Below are 18734 nucleotides of genomic sequence, written 5' to 3'. Positions count from 1 at the left end.
ACCAACATCTTGAAAGTTTTTGTCCTCACAGGTTTACCATCAAGCCTTCTCGTCAGATGAAATACAGGCAAGGGAAAGGAACAGGAACAGTGGATTAAATACAGTAAGAATGTGGTAACACAGCGCAAAAAAGAAGATAGCTAAAGTAAACAGCGAAAATTGCAATAATGACCCAAAGATGCAAGTGCGAGAAAACTCAATAAGCGTGACATGTAGTGCGACAACAAGAGACAACCACTGGACATACATGTAACTAACGAGGTTTTGACGGCCTACCTAACAGCCTAAGTATTTCGCCTCACGAGAAGTCTTGAAAGTATACTTGTGAAGACAAAAACTTTCAAGGTGTTTGTAATGATCATGAAGTGTGTCCTTTTTATGAGGATTATCGCATTTGTGTCTCAGAGGAAACTGTTTACCTATATTATCATTTATCACAGGAGACGATAATAAACCATGCATCTATTCATAGCAGACACTTTGTTGTAATATTCTAACAGCAAAGTGTCTTTGATTGCATCACCTCTTGTCAGGTGTTGCAGAGTTTGCAAAAGTCCAACTGTGCGGTGCAGGTTTTTGCGCTCTGAGGCTCCCACAGTTTCTCGCCAGGAAACCGGCATCAGGCCGGCCTGGTTTCAAACATTAGGTATAGTAGTAGTAGTAGGAAACTAGGTAGACATCGGATAGCTTTGGCCCACCTCCGCCATGCCTCCAGCAAAAGCTGCCGTTCGCGGGCTGACGGATTCGGAGGTAAAATTGTTGTGCTCCCTCCCCGGGATCGAGTCTTCGATTTTAGACGTAGTAAAGACGCTGGCAACATTTGTGACGGAGTCCGCAGACCGCGAGACACGACTAAAGAATAGGATCGATGATTTATCGAGGCAAATTGCAGGCCTGAACGAGGAGGTTGTCGCCCTCAGGGAGTCCGCCATTGTCGCAGCAAGTGCTTCTCCCCTGACTCCTCCAGCAGTTGCCCACAACCAGCACAGCCAGCGTACGATGGAGAGTACAGCGGGAAGGACCAGCAAGCGTACCCGTACTCGCGCAGGCCAGGCTGCCACGTGTACCACTGATGCAGACGAACACCGTAGCACTTCTCGTAGCGTGGGTGACCCTGCCAGTGACCATGAAACGTCAACGGAGGATGAGGACAAGTCCCAGGCAATTGAGCGGCCCACTGTCAAGCCCAAGCCACTGAAGCTAGAGCCAATCACGGATGACACGTGGAAACTGGTATCAAACGAACCTCACAGAGTGAAGAAAGCCGTAATCTATGTGGGCAATTTGAACTCACATAGCAGTGAAGAAAGTGTCAAGGAATTCACTGAGCAACGCTCTGCAGCAGTTAACAAACCGGTGAAGGTTCACCAGTGCAGCATACACACCACAGAAGATGGGAAAGTGTCTGCCCGCTTGATGATCGATGCGACTGACCTTGAAATCGCCACTGCTCCAAACTTTTGGCCTCGCCCACTGTACGCGCGGGTTTGGCGCCACCGTGAGCGTCCGAAGGGGGACACCTTGTCCGGCTCACACAGTGACACTCTCAGTGATGCTCCAAAGGGGGACACCTTGTCCGGCTCACACAGTGACGCTCTCTCCGAGTCCTCCGACACTCAAGCTCAAAGCTCCAATTAGATCCTTTCGGATCCTGCTGACGAACACATTTGGACTACTGAGTAAACTTGGTGACTTTCACCATGCTGTACACGTTCACCAACCTGACATTGCCATTGTCACAGAGAGCAAGCTAACCCCTGAGAAGGCTACTGATTCCTAACTGTCCTTGCCTGGGTACTACTCCCCACTGCGGAAGGATCGAACAGCTCATGGAGGAGGAGTTGCGGTTTGGGTTAAAGCCAGTCTGGCCCTCCGATAACTCGATGACATCCAGGTCGGTAATGAGGAGCTAATATGGCTGAGTGTCAGAACTGTGGATAAGAAGTCAGTGGCTGTGTGTGCTGCATATCGCTCTGGCTCCTGCCACGACAATGACATCAGTACCCTTGAAGCCATCAGTGCTGGCATAAACCTGGCCCGTAAATCTTGTCAATATGTGGTATTGGCTGGAGATTTTAACGTACACAACGTGGATTGGCTCGGCAGCACCAAGACAACTCATGCAGGTGTGTACACTGAAGACATGTGTGCTTTTCACTGCTTGGAGCAGCACGTGCATGAGCCCACCAGGGGCCTTAACCCACTCGACTTAATAATGACTGACCTACCGGGAGATGCGACCGTCAATACCTTAGCACCTCTGGGAAACTCTGACCATGCCTGTGTCCTAGCTGACTTTCATGTAAGCACAGCAGAGGAACCACCAGTGACCAGAACTGTCTGGCGTTACCAACGCCCAGACTGGGACAGACTCCGCCACTTCTTTAGAACTACAGATTGGCAGTCCACTATCAGTGATGATCCTGATGCAATGTGTATGCACTTGACCCAGAATATTCTGGAAGGAATGCGCCGATACATACCGTCTAAGCAGTTGTGCATGAAACCATCTAACCCCTCTTGGTGGACACCGGAATGCACTGAGGCTGTAGCACAGAAACAAAGAGCATGGAGGAGACTCTGCGCCGACGGGTCAAGTGCCCAGCTGCAAGCCCGTTACAATGTCGCCAAGCACTCGGCTAGCCATTGCCTGGCAACTGCCAAGCAGGCATTCACAGCAAGCCTGGCGCAGAAGTTAGCTTCTGGGTGTATGGCGTCTGGTGAATGGTGGCGAACCATCAAGAAGGCCTCTGGCCACGGAAACAGCCCATCCATACCTACTCTCCGCAGCACCGATGGTACGGAGCACGACACCAACCGCAGCAAAGCAGAGTGCATGGCCGAACACTTCGCCAACAAATGTAGTCTAGGGGCAGACGACCTATCCCCTCCATTTCCTTACGTCCGACCACGTACTGACCGCAACCTCTGCACCGTCCGGTTTCGCGAAACCACAGTCGAGCGAACTCTCCGCCAGCTCAACCCCACCAAGGCCACTGGTCCAGATGGGATACCTGCCCGCGTCTTGAAAGCTTGCTCTGCAGAATTGGTACAGCCGCTTTCAAAACTATTTACATGCTGTCTTCGCTCCGGTATCCAGCCACAACAGTGGAAGGTTGCAAACGTAGTTCCAGTCCACAAGCGCAAGTCTAAATCGTCGCCATCAAACTATCGACCAGTGTCGTTACTGAGCATCCTCTCCAAGGTCATGGAGACCATAGTCAACAGGGCAATGAGCAACTTCATGGAGACGAATCACGTCCTGTCAGAACGGCAATTTGGATTCCGTCGCGGCCACAGTGCAGCAGACCTGCTGACTGCTCTCCACCACCAGTGGGTGCACACCGCCGGAGATAAAGGAGCTTCTCGAGTGCTGGCCATCGACATTGCTGGAGCATTTGACCGGGTGTCTCACACTGGTGTGTTGCACAAGGCTAGAGTGTATGGCATCTCGGGAGACCTGCATCGGTGGCTCCAAGACTACCTCTGCAACCGCACACTTCAAGTCCTCATCTCCGGCCAGACATCAGCCAGACGCCCAGTTAAGGCTGGGGTGCCACAGGGCAGTATCCTGGGCCCCACCTTATTCTTGGTCTACGTCAACGACCTTGAAGACCACCTCCCAATCGGCTCCAACCTTGCCTCATTCGCCGATGACACAACCCTATACGCCGAAATTGCAACGCTCGCTGCTGTTCCTGACAACGCTAGAGTACTCCAGGCTGCTGTCGACCTAGTATCCAGTTGGGGCTCGGATTGGAAAGTGCAGTTCGAGCCAGCCAAATCTCAGGCCCTTACAATTTCCCACCATCGTCGTGACTGGCCAATACCCCCATTGTCTTCAATGGAACTCCTGTCGAGGAGCAGCCCTCCATCAAAGTACTCGGCGTCACGTTTGACCATCAGCTAAAATTCAGCCAGCATATCCGAACTGTTGTAGTCCTAGCAACGCAGAGACTTGGAGCATTGCGCAAGGCATTTCACTTGCTGACTATTCCTGCCCGGCTTCGAGCCTACAAAGCCTTTGTCCGGCCGGTTATGGAGTACTGCCCAATCGTCTGGATGGGGGCAGCTCCTTCCCACTTGAATCGACTGGACTAGGTGCAGGAGCGAGCCATCAAGGCAATACATCCGCAATGCTGGCTTCCTAGCCTCATAATTCGCCGCACCATCGCTGCCCTCTGCCTCCTGTATAAAGCCCTTTGCGATAATTCTCCCGCTCTTCTCTCGAGAATGGCTCCACCCCCGACACACCAACCCAGGACCACACGCCTCACCCGCCAGGCTGTACGACTGTCCACCGCGCATCCCCATCAGTTACAGAATGTTCTTCTTGCCAATTCCCGGAACAATGTGAGCCGAGCCTTTCCCCACTCCGTCATCCCAATTTGGAACCAGCTGCCTACCTCTATCATTCCCCACCCATTTCACCCAAAGAACATCCAAAAGTTCAAGACAGCAGCTTATCACCATCTCCTCAGAACGAACTGGCACTGGGCCACTCATAGCATACGCGAGTAAGAGGGTACAGTGTCCTACCCTGCTTGGACATACATGTAATCTCTCCTCACGGGCAGTCTCCTCTTGAATTTAAAAGTCTAACAGTGTTCACATCAATACTCAACTTATTCTTTTGCTCACTGAGCAATACAATCTTTCCATTTTCTTTCTTCTGTTTTCTTTTTCAATTTAATCCTCCCCACCCAATATCCCTTTGGTGCGTCCATGGAGCTATGAAGCCGAGACCTCTGGTCGGCGGAGCTTAATGGGCCCACCACCACACTCCATCATTCACCCCAGTGTCTGGAGATATGTGGATTTTGTAGAAAAAAAAAAAAAAAAAAAAAAGAGTCAGCATGAAGCTTGGGTGATCCCATGTCTCGCGCTTAGGTGAAGATAAATATGGAAATAGATATATTGTGCATGTGTGTTTGCGTTCGTGTTGGGGTGTGAGTGTGTATGTGTGTGTTCCCGCGCGTGAGCTCATGATGTGAAACTATCATACTGTGTCAGTCAAATGTAGCTCAAACTAGGATTCAAAGGTATCCTGGAAGACGTAGCACCTTCCGCGGTATTAGTGAGAAGTTTGTTGCCTGTATTTCACCTGATGAGAAGGCTTGAAAGTATACTTGTGAAGACAAAAACTTTCAAGAAGTTTGTAATGAGCCTGAAGTGTGTCCTTTTTATGAGTATTATCGCTTTTTTTTGTCTCAGAGGAAACTGTTTGTTGCAGAACTTGACATTTTACTGACCCGTCACTGCCATCCGAAGAACAGGAGGAGCACGTCGTTCCTTCCACTCGGCAAACGCGAAAGAACCACCCCTGTTCAACACATAGTATTTCACGGAATCTACCCCTCATCCATTGAGCTTGATTGGGCTGAGGAACATTGTCCCTGAAGAGCAGCACTATAATTATAGTACTCTCCAGGCACAAACCTCACCCGGGATGCAAACTTACAGGGACGCACCATTTACAGCCCCGGGAGCACACACGTCGTGAGGACCCAGGCAGGAGCGTAAGTCAGAGTCGCTCATGGAGGTGCGCTAAACAGACGCTGAGAGCCTGTAGCTATTCACAACGCCGACATCTCCAACAAACACATATCCTGTAAGTAGCGACTTCGGATCGATTAGGAATCAAAGGTTTCACTTAAAGTAGTGGACACAGCATCCACCGTTGTCTTCAGATCAGCATTTTAAGCTTCTTTCGGAAATAATAGTTGCTTCGTGTAGTATTGGCTTTGTTCACTTATTACAACTAAAATGTATAATTTAAAATAGCAATGCACAAAACTAATTGTGCACTCATAACCATGTACGAAAAAATGAAAATGAAACAATTACAGAACGTTTTCTCGTGACTATGTTAAGCATATAATGTAACTGATCATTACCCCAAAAGAACTTATTTGCGCTCAGGATGAGTACTAAGCCAAATGCACATCTTTTGCGTAGTAAGCAAACGTAACAGTTGACCTTTATGATTTAGCTCACTTGCTCAGACTATACTACTTTAATATGAATGCAGAGTGCGCCCTTTCCATCCAGTGGCCCTCCATCCCTGCAGAAGAGAATCCTTTTTTGGTGTGGTAGTAGGTGGAAGCAAATTTTGTTGCTCCGCCAATCGGCTCCTTACTTTTGTTTTGTTTGTCGAGCACTGACCAAGGAAGCACAGCTATGGCGGAGTCAACCCTAGACCTAGCCCTGATCGAGTTCAATGTGTTGCAGCAGGTAGCCAAGGACGCCCGAATTCCAGGATGGGACGACCTATCCAGGGCGGACCTCGTGTTCGCTCTCCGTAAGCAGGGCCAGGGAGCCAGCGCACCAGCCAGAGGAGCGCCATCTGAAACCGGTATGGTACCAATTGTATCAGAACTGTTAGACGTAGTCCGAGCACTTTCAAATGAAATTTCGCAACTACGAAATGTGATTGAAACAAGTAAGTCTTCGCAAGAAAACTTCAAAGCCCAATTGTCACGATTGCGGGAAGAGATGGGGGAGCTCAAAAGTCAGCAAGTGCGAGCCCCGGGAGTGCCACTAACCACTCGGTACCAACCGAATACGTACGCTGCCACCCTTTCACGTGCATCTACTACAGAGCCCAATGTACAAGTAGGTCCAAATATGTACACTTCTACCATTCCTGGCGCATCCTCTACAGAGCCCATTGTACAAGTAGGTTCCCAGTACGCACCTCCCGCACCCAAACATGGCACGCGAATGACCAGCTCTGGCACTCCTGGTGACACTGACCGTAATGGTTGGCAGTATCCTCCACACCGTCACATGGCTCGTGCTCCCGCACTGCAGCGTTCTATCACATCACAGTACAAAAAGCCGATGTCCAGTAAGCGAGGCAGCCTCCAGGGGGCAGAAAGGATCAAGCGGAAGTGCTTCTACCTCGGAAATGTCGATCCTGGGTGTGAGGCTGACTCTATCCGGGAGTGGTGCAAAAAGAAAGCAGTTGACGTCCTCAGTTGCTCAATTTCGGAGTCCAAATACTTTGGTACTGCTTATGCTCACCTTGTTGTTCCGGCTGAGCATACTGACCAGGTTCTCGAAGAAGATTTCTGGCCAAGCAAAGTTTCCATCAGGGAATGGAGGTTTGCATCTGACAGCACAACCTTGGATCAGTCTGCTAGTAACTAAACCATGCAATTAGACCCACACCCACCTTCCTCACTGAACCCACACGCACACCCATTCTTTCCTACCAGACACTCCCTTACCACTCACCAGCATTCTACACCACCCCAGCTCACACTCCTATCAACCAACTGTCGTTCTGTAGTAAATAAGTGTACAGAGCTTACTATTGTTGCTGAAGAGTGGCAGCCTGACATAATCTGCCTAACTGAAACCTGGCTCGACCCGAATATTGCACTTAATATTACGCGTTATGACACCTTCCGGAGGGACAGGCCCCCTGCAGAGAATAAGTCCGGGACAAGTGCGAGAGGTTATGGTGGTGTCGCTATCCTTGTTCGACAGAATAAGTTTAAGTCTGTTGCCATGCGTCCCGATCTAGCTCGCGATGGGTGCGAAGCCGTTTGGGTTCAAATCCAGCCGTATCCGGCTGCAGCTGAGCCGATCCTCCTCTGCTGCAGTTATCGTCCACCTTCTGCTAAGCCAACAGATATAGCAAGGTACTGCCAGACTCTTGAAGACGTACTCATTACTCTTCCTCTTTCATCTTCTCACGTTATCTTGACAGGTGATTTTAACAGCAAGCACACGTCATGGTGTTCGACAGATTCCACCAATACTGCCGGTGCTGAATTGTATCGCACGCTCAGTCCATTTGGTCTTCACCAACTCGTCAACACATGTACATACACGTCACCCTCTGGTGTCCAAGCCTGCTTGGATTTGGTATTTAGTAACCGTGCCAATCTCTCGTCTTGCGTCGAAACTGACTGCCCTCTGGGCGCCTCAGACCATGCCATTGTGTACTGCCAGTTCGACATCCCCCTGCCTCAGTCTCCCCGCGAAATAACGTCTCAAGCTCAGGAGCCTAACTCTATGTCTTTCGATCTCCGACACGTCACACCTGCTGTGTGGGAGGCGGTCAATGCAGACTTAGACTCAGTACCTTGGAACTCATTAATATCCTCAGACGTGGACAGTGCACTTAGTAACCTGCACAGTGTCCTGCAGACTGTGCTGTCCAAGTATGTTCCCCTTCATAGCTCCCGCAAACCAAATCGAACTCCCTCAACCCCAGGGTCTACACGCAAATATCATCCATGGGTTTCCACTGAACTACGCAAGGCTATCAAGTTGAAGCGTGACCTATTCAGCCTCTCCAAGAAATTCCCTACGGACTACAACCTATCAGCATATAAGGCACAGCGGAACCAGGTGAGACATCTCTCCCGCTGGTGCCACCGCCAGTACATTCGTTCAATCAAAACAACACTTACCTCAGGCAGCACTACGCTTCACCAGTTTGTCCGCAGTCAGCGATCGCACAAAGTAAAACCTGGCATCCCTGACATTGCAAGCCCTGATGGGCTGCTGGTGTCCGACAGCTTCCAAAAAGCAACCATCCTCAACAAACAGTTTACCTCTGTCGCGGTGCCTGATGACCCACGTTTAGTAATACCCCCTCTCCAATATGACACTCGTCTTACTCGCCAATTCACCCGCGTTCATATCACTACAGCAGATGTTCGTAAAGCCATCTCAAACCTGAAATCTGGGAAAGCGCCAGGGCTAGACGGTATCACGAACAATATGATAAAGAAGCTAGCTCCTGCGATTTCTTTTCCACTTAGCCGCCTATTTAACCTCTCCTTTACCACAGGCAAGTTCCCTACTGACTGGAAACTGGCTAAAATTGTGCCTATTTACAAGTGCAAAGGCAGCAAATCTCAAGCTAGTAACTATCGCCCAATTTCCCTCCTGTCCTGTATTTCCAAACTTTGCGAACGGCTCTTCTTCAATCAATTGTATAATCATATTTCTCCTGCTCTGGATCCCGCGCAATCTGGGTTTCGTCGTGGTGACTCGACTGCTCTACAGCTCACCAAGCTGATCCAAAACATTGCCGACCATCGTCATATGGGGCGGAAAGTTGCCATGTGCTTTTTCGATCTCGAGAAAGCTTTCGACACCGTGTGGCACCGTGCATTACTTGCTAAACTTTCCACAGTTTTCGGTGTGTGTGACTCAGCGCTGGAGTGGATTACAGACTACCTATCCGACAGAACGCAAGTTGTCTTTGTAGGTGGAACTCTCTCAGATGCTTCACCTGTTCTGTCCGGAGTGCCCCAGGGATCCATCCTAGGGCCCCTCCTTTTCCTAGTGTATATAAATGATCTTCCCAGTCATGTTGAAGGTGTGTCCTTATTTGCTGACGATACTGCACTGCTCCGGTTCAATGAGTGTCTAGACAGGCTGCGAGACAGTCTCCAGCGCGGTATCAACGAAGTCCATCAGTGGATGACTACCTGGAGACTAAGACCTAATATCGCCAAGACTGAGATATTATTCCTGCCGAACTCAGAGCCAACCTATGCATTCACTCTTCCCGGATCCCTCACAGACCTCACAGTGGTAAAACAACACAAACATCTTGGTTTGGTCATTGACTCAGACTTATCGTTTAGTAGACATGTCGACTATATCTGTAGCAAAGTCAGTAAAGCTGTTGGCTACCTCGTGTCTCACTGCTCCCACCTACCACTTGAATGCATTCGCCTTTTTTATCATTGCTATATTCTCCCCATTTTTCTCTATTGCTCAACCGCCTGGTCATCCCTACTTAGTAAATCGTTAATGAGTACCCTGGAAGTCCACAATAAGAGGATACTCAAAGTCCTTTTCCGCAAACCATCAAACTTTCCTTCTGCCGAGCTGTATGATATGTTTAACACCTTCCCTATCTCTAGTCAAGCGGATCGAAAACTGTGTATTGTTGTTCATTCTATTCGTCTTGACAAAGCCCCGCCACACTTGCGTAAATATAACTGGTTTCTTCCCACTCGTCCTACGCGCAATCCCTGCACTTTACCTAAAGCCCGAACCTCAGCTTATACCAGATCTCCGTTTTTTGCTGCTTATTCTCTCTGGCTGGCCCTGCCTCTATCAGTAAAATCGTCTTGTACGCTAAAGGATTTCAAGGCCAACATGAAGCTCGTGTTCTAATAACTGCTAGTTCTTCATCCACATTTGTTTCTCTTTGCCTCCAGTAATGTGCAATATTTATTTATTTTTGCTTTGTTTTTGTTTACTGCCATGGCTGGCTACCGCCCCCCTCCCTCCATATTGGCCTATATTCTCTGGCCACGGGAAGGTGAAATAAATAAATAAAAATAAATAAATAAGAGAAAGACGCCTACATCCCACCGCTTTGGAGGCCTTTACAATTTTTCACATGGTCTGGTAACTGATATACGCGCCAAGAACGAAATCTTGAAAACTAATAATAATGTAGAAAAGAAAAGGACATATGGATACAAGTTAAGAGTAACTCTCCATCACTGTAACTGGATACTATATGCAGTCAGAAAGTGCAATAACTAGGCACAAAACTGACAAGAGTACTGAGACATTCGACGTCCTGACACCTAGCTTCAACACCTCTCCGTAGCGCTAACCGACAGCCTTCCAACTTGGAAGGTTCAAGGTTATGAAAAGACCAAAGAGGGGAAGGCAAGCGCAACGAAAACGAGCAAAAGCTCTTAAAAAAGCTCTTTGGTCTTTTCATAACCTTGAACCTTCCAAGTTGGAAGGCTGTCGGTTAGCGCTACGGAGATGTGTTGAAGCTAGGTGTCAGGACGTCGAATGTCTCAGTACTCTTGTCAGTTTTGTGCCTAGTTATTGCACTTTCTGACTGTATATAGTATCCAGTTACAGTGATGGAGAGTTACTCTTAACTTGTATCCATATGTCCTTTTCTTTTCTACATTTATTTATGGCTCAACATCCGAGTTTCAATATGCACACCTGATGAGCCGTCACGAACCATACGGCGAAACGTACGTCGTGTGAAACAACTTGTTTTGTAGTCAACTAGTCCATCACAATGTCATGCATGAGGAGTACTGTAGGAGTTTGGCTTTCGGCTTGTACAATTCGTTTTCGCAAAGCTTCCCCTTTCTTTACCTATCTTTGATATTTATGACCCGCCCAAGTTGTGTGGTGTGCTGCTTTGCTGCTTCGAATTGTAGTTAGACCGCTTTGTCAACTATCGTACTGGTCTCGTCATCGTCCAGTAACAATCGACATTCTTTGTTCCGTTGGGACTGTAGCTTTTGCTCGTTTTCGTTTCGCTTGCCTTCCCCTCTTTGGTCTTTTCATAACCTTGAACCTTCCAAGTTGGAAGGCTGTCGGTTAGCGCTACGGAGATGTGTTGAAGCTAGGTGTCAGGACGTCGAATGTCTCAGTACTCTTGTCAGTTTTGTGCTTAGTTATTGCACTTTCTGACTGTATAATATAGTATCCAGTTACAGTGATGGAGAGTTACTCTTAACTTGTATCCATATGTCCTTTTCTTTTCTACATTTATTTATGGCTCAACATCCGAGTTACTAATAATAATAATAATAATATCGCTACAAAGACAACTAATTGCACCGTAAACATTTCATTATGTCGACATGTATGTGTAAAATGTTGTAGGATTATCGCAAGGCACACAACGAAAGGGAAAGCGAGGATTTGTTCAGAACTGTTTTCTTGTTACAATCATCAGTGAATCTACGTGACAATGGAATGGAGACTACTTGAAACTAATCTTATATGGACAGATAAAAGTGAAAGAAGGGGAAAAAGAGCGAAACAAAAAAGGTGATAATCGTACAACATTTTACACATACATGTCGACATTATATGAAATGCTTACGGTGCACTTAGTTGTCTTTATGGCTATATTATAACTTCTGTCTCCGAAACGCTTGTTCACTAATAATACTCCAAAAAATGTATTGGCTACGCATGAACCTGCGCATTAGGACATGTGTCAAAAAGTATTGAACGTTTTCGTTCCCTTCTTCTCAAAATGCTACAGGGAATGATGAAAATATGCTAAGAGACTACAGCTATAAAGAAAAGAATTTCCGAGATACATCACTCCAGTAATTTGTACAAGTGACAACGGAAAAAATAGAATCTGATGTGAATAGTCAAGAAAACAGCATGGATAATCCAATCTGTAAGAAAGGTTTGCTCCCCACACCGGAGCTCGCGCTATTCCGCCGACTTTAATTGACACTTGACTGACTCACGACTGCCATCCAGAGCACACGAGAAGTCCATCGAACCTTCGACTCGGCAAACCTGCAAGAAAGCACCACTCCCTGCTCAATACACAGTGTTTCGGGGAATTCACCCCTCATCAGTTGAGCTTGAGTAGGCTGAGGAAGATTGTGCCTGAAGAGCACCACTTATATAGTGCTCTCCAGGCACAAACATCACCAGGGATACAAACTTACAGAGATGCTCCGCTTCCAGCGCGATAAACACCTCGTGAACACCAGATAGCATCGTGAGTCAGTGTCGCTCCTGGACGGTGAGACAGACGTCGAGGACCCTCGGTCATTCGCAACGCTGTCACCTCCAAACCAACTAGTCGCAAGCCCGCGCTGGGCACAACAGTACGAAGTAGTGGGTGCGACTTCGGCGATGATTTGTAAGAAAGGTTTGCTCCCCACACCGGAGCTCGCGCTATTCCGCCGACTTTACTTGACACTTGACTGACTCACGACTGCCATCCAGAGCACACGAGAAGTCCATCGAACCTTCGACTCGGCAAACCAGCAAGAAAGCACCACTCCCTGCTAATGCCCTGCTAATGACCGAGGGTCCTCGACGTCTGTCTCACCGTCCAGGAGTGACACTGACTCGCGATGCTATCTGGTGTTCACGAGGTGTTTATCGCGCTGGAAGCGGAGCGTCTCTGTAAGTTTGTATCCCTGGTGATGTTTGTGCCTGGAGAGCACTATATAAGTGGTGCTCTTCTGGCACAATCTTCCTCAGCCTACTCAAGCTCAACTGATGAGGGGTGAATTCCCCGAAACACTGTGTATTGAGCAGGGCGTGGTGCTTTCTTGCAGGTTTGCCGAGTCGAAGGTTCGATGGACTTCTCGTGTGCTCTGGATGGCAGTCGTGAGTCAGTCAAGTGTCAAGTAAAGTCGGCGGAATAGCGCGAGCTCCGGTGTGGGGAGCAAACCTTTCTTGCAAATCATCGCCGAAGTCGCAACCACTACTTCGTACTGTTGTGCCCAGCGCGGGCTTGCGACTAGTTGGTTTGGAGGTGACAGCGTTGCGAATGACCGAGGGTCCTCGACGTCTGTCTCACCGTCCAGGAGCGACACTGACTCACGATGCTATCTGGTGTTCACGAGGTGTTTATCGCGCTGGAAGCGAAGCGTCTCTGTAAGTTTGTATCCCTGGTGATGTTTGTGCCTGGAGAGCACTATATAAGTGGTCCTCTTCAGGCACAATCTTCCTCAGCCTACTCAAGCTCAACTGATGAGGGGTAAATTCACCGAAACCCTGTGTATTGAGCAGGGAGTGGTGCTTTCTTGCAGGTTTGCCGAGTCGAAGGTTCGATGGACTTCTCGTGGGCTCTGGATGGCAGTCGTGAGTCAGTCAAGTGTCAAGTAAAGTCGGCGGAATAGCGCGAGCTCCGGTGTGGGGAGCAAACCTTTCTTACAAATCATCGCCGAAGTCGCAACCACTACTTCATAATCCAATCAGTGACAAAAACGTAGTGACAAGGATAAGAGAGATAATAATAAGAATTATGGGATATATTTCGCACCTTCACGACGAACAGTGCCAAACAACTGCAAAGAAAGCACATTCTCCTTCTGAACACACAGCTCAGGTCCTAACTAACATAATATGTACAAAGCTTCCAACACGCGAAGGACATTTTCTCTCTTTTTCTTGCCACTACGTTTTGTCGTTGGCCTTGAAATGAAAATATAATTTTTGATCAATAGTTGTAATTTTTTTCATATCTCTATATCTGATATTTGGGTTGGCATAAGTTCTCCCCGGTCAGATTGTTCCGACCGGAAAGGGTGGTGGAAGGGGTTTACATCTAGATCCGTTCAAGCAGCATGCATGCCAGATATCTTTTATTAATGGTGTTTGTGCATAGTGGGCAACTCATGATATAATATTGAATTGACATCTTCAGAGGAAAAATGTTTGCTCCCCACAATGGAGCTCGCGCTGTCCGCCGACTGCCTTCATACCTGGCTAAAGAGTGGTGATATTATGCAGGCTAGCTTGATTCGAAGTTTCGGTTGACTTCTTGTGTGCTCTTGGTGGCAATCATGAGTCGACTAAAATCAAGTCAGTAGGCGTATAGAGCAAGACCCGGTGTGAGGAACAAAAACTTTCCATATGAAGTAATCGCCGAAGTTGCTAACAGTTATCCCCTGTTGGTATCTTCGTTACTTCTGTCTTCACCACAACGTGCTTCACCAACTATAGCAAGGACAATAACACGGGAAATACATTAGCTGTAGTTTTAATTTTCATGTTTTTAGTGCGCACGCAACACACTCTTTTGTCATTTCATTGCGTGAACAACTGTAACTTGATAAAAGAACAATGATATTCAATGCATATCAGTGCCGAATTATTATTATTATTATTATTCAAACAGTAGTTTGGAGGCGGTGGGAAAACAGTTTCGTAATAAGTATTCGCATGCAACGACGCAAATCCACACAATTCAGTAGACACTTCTTTTCTATCAAACGTTTTCTTTCCCTTCTCTTCAGGATAGTACAGGGAATGTTGGAAATTTGGAAAAACACATAACTATATTTTTCTATATAGTTATGTGTTTTTCCAAATTTCCAACATTCCCTGTACTATCCTGAAGAGAAGGGAAAGAAAACGTTTGATAGAAAAGAAGTGTCTACTGAATTATTATTATTATTGCAAATAACGCTGAGTAATTACACGAATGCATAAAAACCAGCATTTGCTTCCGGGAAGGATTGACAAACATAAGACAAAAACACCATCAATGTAACTGCACATACGAAAAGCAGCTTCTATTGTCAAGTTCGAGTGGCAATGTCAGAAAGACGGTAGACTGTTCGTGCAGGATGTTCACCCTGCAGGGGATAAGTCAAGGACGCGGCTCGGCAGAGGAAGATGAGTGCCGCGGGGTGCCATTTCACCGTGACTTATCCCCTGCTATCAGTGCCGAAAGCGGAGGCTAATGTTGAATATGATGACTTTGTAACATATTGTACACCCTTTCTATAATATCTCCCTCTGGGCTAAAGAACTACCATGTAACTGTGTCTGAATTCATATAATTTTGTAGCAACAAAGATTCTCTGCACTTTATCAAGTCTGGTGCGGGCCATGCATGCTCGAAATTTTTCGATTCCAAAGGAGGTGTGAAGATGAAAGCGAAATTTGAGTGAGAGGTCATGGGGTGGGTTTTTGTGTGTGTGTGTGTCTGCGCGTGTTAAATGACAAGAATTATAAACATTGTGTCAGGTAAAGGGACAGTGCTAGAAATAGATGTGAACTGTATTAACGTGAGGACTTGGCACACTGTACATCTACTTACTAAGGGGAACACCAGCTACTACTAATTACAAATATATTGGCTACGACCAGGAAGAGTTGTCTTCTTATTTGAATTGTTGATATTGAATTCGAATACCTTGCCGAATTTGGAAATTTGAAAAGGTGGTGAAAATTGGTCAAGGAAGTGAATTATGGACGACAGTGGCTGGACTTCGGAGGGGTGTGTCGACTATGATGCACAATCACTATCGCCATCATTAGTGATATGGACAAGCAGAAGGGCAGTTCCATCGCCAGCTACATAACCTTACAATGCACTTTACACAGCTCTATACCCCGCAAACCACGATAATGGTGAACAAATAGCCACCGTAGAGGTATCCTATAGTTCTATTCAGGGTTTTTCATTCAGTTCTTGGAACACACAAACGTCTTCTTCCGGTGTACTTCATGGTTATCGGCTGAACAGCGTTGCTGACAACGTCATGGACCCCCGACCAGAAATCCAGAGGGCGACCGATACAAAGCCCAGTGAAGCTCCAACCACAGCTGTCTTAAACCCATGTTTGGATCCCATGACATTGGCAATGGACGACGATCAATGTACGTGAGACAACAGTAAAGCAACTGTAACCTTGTCCGTTCCCGTTTCAGATCACTACACAGCCAGTGGGAACGTAACGTTAAACTCGGAGTATAGCAATTTCTCAAGCAATGCTGGCAATGATAACCTTAACGGAGGCCGCAGTGTACATATTACCGGGTATGTGGCAATGTCTTCCCAAGTGACTAGCTTACCTGAGGATCCCAAGAAACACGATCGTGAAAGGATCAACAATCATCACACCTCTGAGCCGTTTTCTGAGGCAGTTTGTCAACTTTAAACTAACCATCGTCAACCAGAAAAGTCACTCTGCGAGGAAACCGGGAAGTCACCTGTTCGCCATCATGATCCGCTAGATCGTGGACATTCACATCCTGGAGAAAAAACGTTTAAACGTAAGCATTGCGATAAATTCTTATCTACTCAGTCTTGCGTCACATCTCATGACTGTCCACATCCTGAAGAGAAATCGTTCGATTGTAACTTGTGTGATAAAACGTTCAATAGGCCATCTCATCTTACCCGTCATGGACGATTTCACTCTGGAGAGAAACCGTTTCCGTGCAAATACTGCGCCAAGCCGTTCGGTGACAAATCCGCTCTAAATGTTCATGAACGTATCCATACCGGGGAGAAGCCGTTCAGGTGTTGTTACTGTGATCAAATGTTTCCCCGTAATACCGATCTTAGAATTCATGAACGTAGCCATACTGGAGAGAGACCATACAAGTGTAAATCGTGCGAGAAGTCATTCACGACGAAATCAAAGCTCACCCGGCATAGACGCATCCATACTGGAGAGAGACCATACGAGTGTAAATCGTGCGACAAGTCATTCAAGACGAAATCAAATCTCACCGTGCATCAACGCATCCATACTGGAGAGAGACAACACAAGTGTAACTTGTGTGATAAGTCATTCACGACGAAATCAAATCTCACCGTGCATCAACGCATCCATACTGGTGAGAGACAACACAAGTGTAACTTGTGTGACAAGTCATTCACGACGAAATCAAATCTCACAGTGCATCAACGCATCCATACTGGTGAGAAACCATACAAGTGTAAAGTATGTGGCAAAGACTTCCAAGCAATGTCAACTCTCGCAAATCATCAACGAATCCACACTCCTGTGAGAATCTGATCAAGTGTCAGCTATGGTGACAAGTCTTTCAAGGTGAAACACAACATGGAAGACCATGCAAATACAAACACCGTAAAAGAGAAAGATTGTTTTCAAGATTGTTGAAAGTGCTACTCATAGGCCCGTTTCGAACCGCAAGTAGAATAAAATCAATGTCGTTTAAAGCCAGATCCGTTATCCATGCAAAGGTCTCTACTTACATGCTAACTTCAACATAATAATGTAACGTGCAAACCATTATCATTGTCATTATACTCCGAGTGGTATCCACTATTTTATTTATTGTTTTCCTTTGCACTTCTTACAAAAAAGGAACGTGTTGCCATTCTTACCTTGCCACTCAATTGCGCTAAACGTTACTGTATGATTTTTAGGATAAATAAGCCATGCTAAATAACCGGAACCCACTGCTGGAGCACGCATGCCTGGTACGGATCTTTTCGCTGGAAGAAGCGCTCTACTGTTTTCATGTTCGCACATGATGCTAAAATCCTTTTCATGTATGTACTCTTGGTTCCATGTGTCATCCTGTATAGTAACGATCTACATCTTATCAAAAATATTCGAATACTATCTCACTGTCCATTTGTTTGCTGAAAATGTGTAAACGAGAAATTTGACTGTAACCACGAGAACTCAAACTAGGGACCCATTGGTATGGCCAGCGATGCTCCCTCTTGATAGCTTAGAACGTAAAACATATCTTACTTCACTGCATCAGACCAGTGTGAGGTTGATAGGTTGACTACTAGAGTCACAGTTAGGATGCACCGCCAGTGCTGGATGTGCCAAATGCCAAATAATATAGAGAAGATGGTATTTGTGATGCTTATCATAGCGGGACAAAGCCAGGTTGTCGCAACTCAGGGTTTCTCGCTCTAGAATGAGTTTCATGATCATTAGTGTCCAAATTATGGTAACCTATAATGGGCATTATCACTCTCTTAGTATCGACTTCCATTGATTTTCGCTATACCTAAGCAGTCAAGTATTCCTGCATATTTCACTCCTTAGGGCTGTATTGATTGCTTATAATAATTATTTGACTGCTTAGGGGTTGCGCAGTTGAACGGTGTCTAGTGTGGCATTGTCACTGCATAAGTAGGTGGTGGTGCAACGGTTGTGCAGTCAAAAAACCGGGATTCATGAGGTTATCGTTCTGGAATTTGAAATACGGACTGTTTGTCGTGATAAATCTAATATTGACTGAGTACAAGGTCAATATAGGAAATAAAAGCTGTAAAAGACCGAGGCATATAATAACTATGTGGCAAGGAACTAGATTTTTCCATTGCTATACTTGGAATAAATGTGATCTCGTACGACACAAGAATTAAAGGATATGATATATTTTCCACGGGGAGATGACCTTCCCTTCTGTATGATTGGGTGCATTTCATTCCCTGCGAGGACACTGTTATTGACTATATTTGGACTCATAGCTGTGCGATAGGAATAACTTTCGTT

At 46.6% G+C, this 18734-nt stretch overlaps 1 protein-coding gene across 1 annotated transcript; it reads left to right on the top strand.

Moving 5' to 3' along the window:
* The first annotated feature begins 16001 nt into the window (after positions 1-16001).
* Positions 16002-17267, top strand: LOC135826778 (gastrula zinc finger protein XlCGF7.1-like). The gene is made up of 3 exons (XM_065339384.1): positions 16002-16119; positions 16171-16265; positions 16548-17267. The coding sequence occupies exons 1-3, from the start codon at positions 16002-16004 to the stop codon at positions 17265-17267; spliced, it is 933 nt and encodes a 310-aa protein (XP_065195456.1).
* The last annotated feature ends 1467 nt before the right edge of the window (positions 17268-18734 follow it).

The sequence above is a fragment of the Sycon ciliatum genome, chromosome 10, assembly GCF_964019385.1.
Source record: "Sycon ciliatum chromosome 10, ocSycCili1.1, whole genome shotgun sequence".
Classification (NCBI taxonomy): domain Eukaryota; kingdom Metazoa; phylum Porifera; class Calcarea; order Leucosolenida; family Sycettidae; genus Sycon; species Sycon ciliatum.
This window is presented reverse-complemented; position numbering and strand designations above follow the sequence as displayed.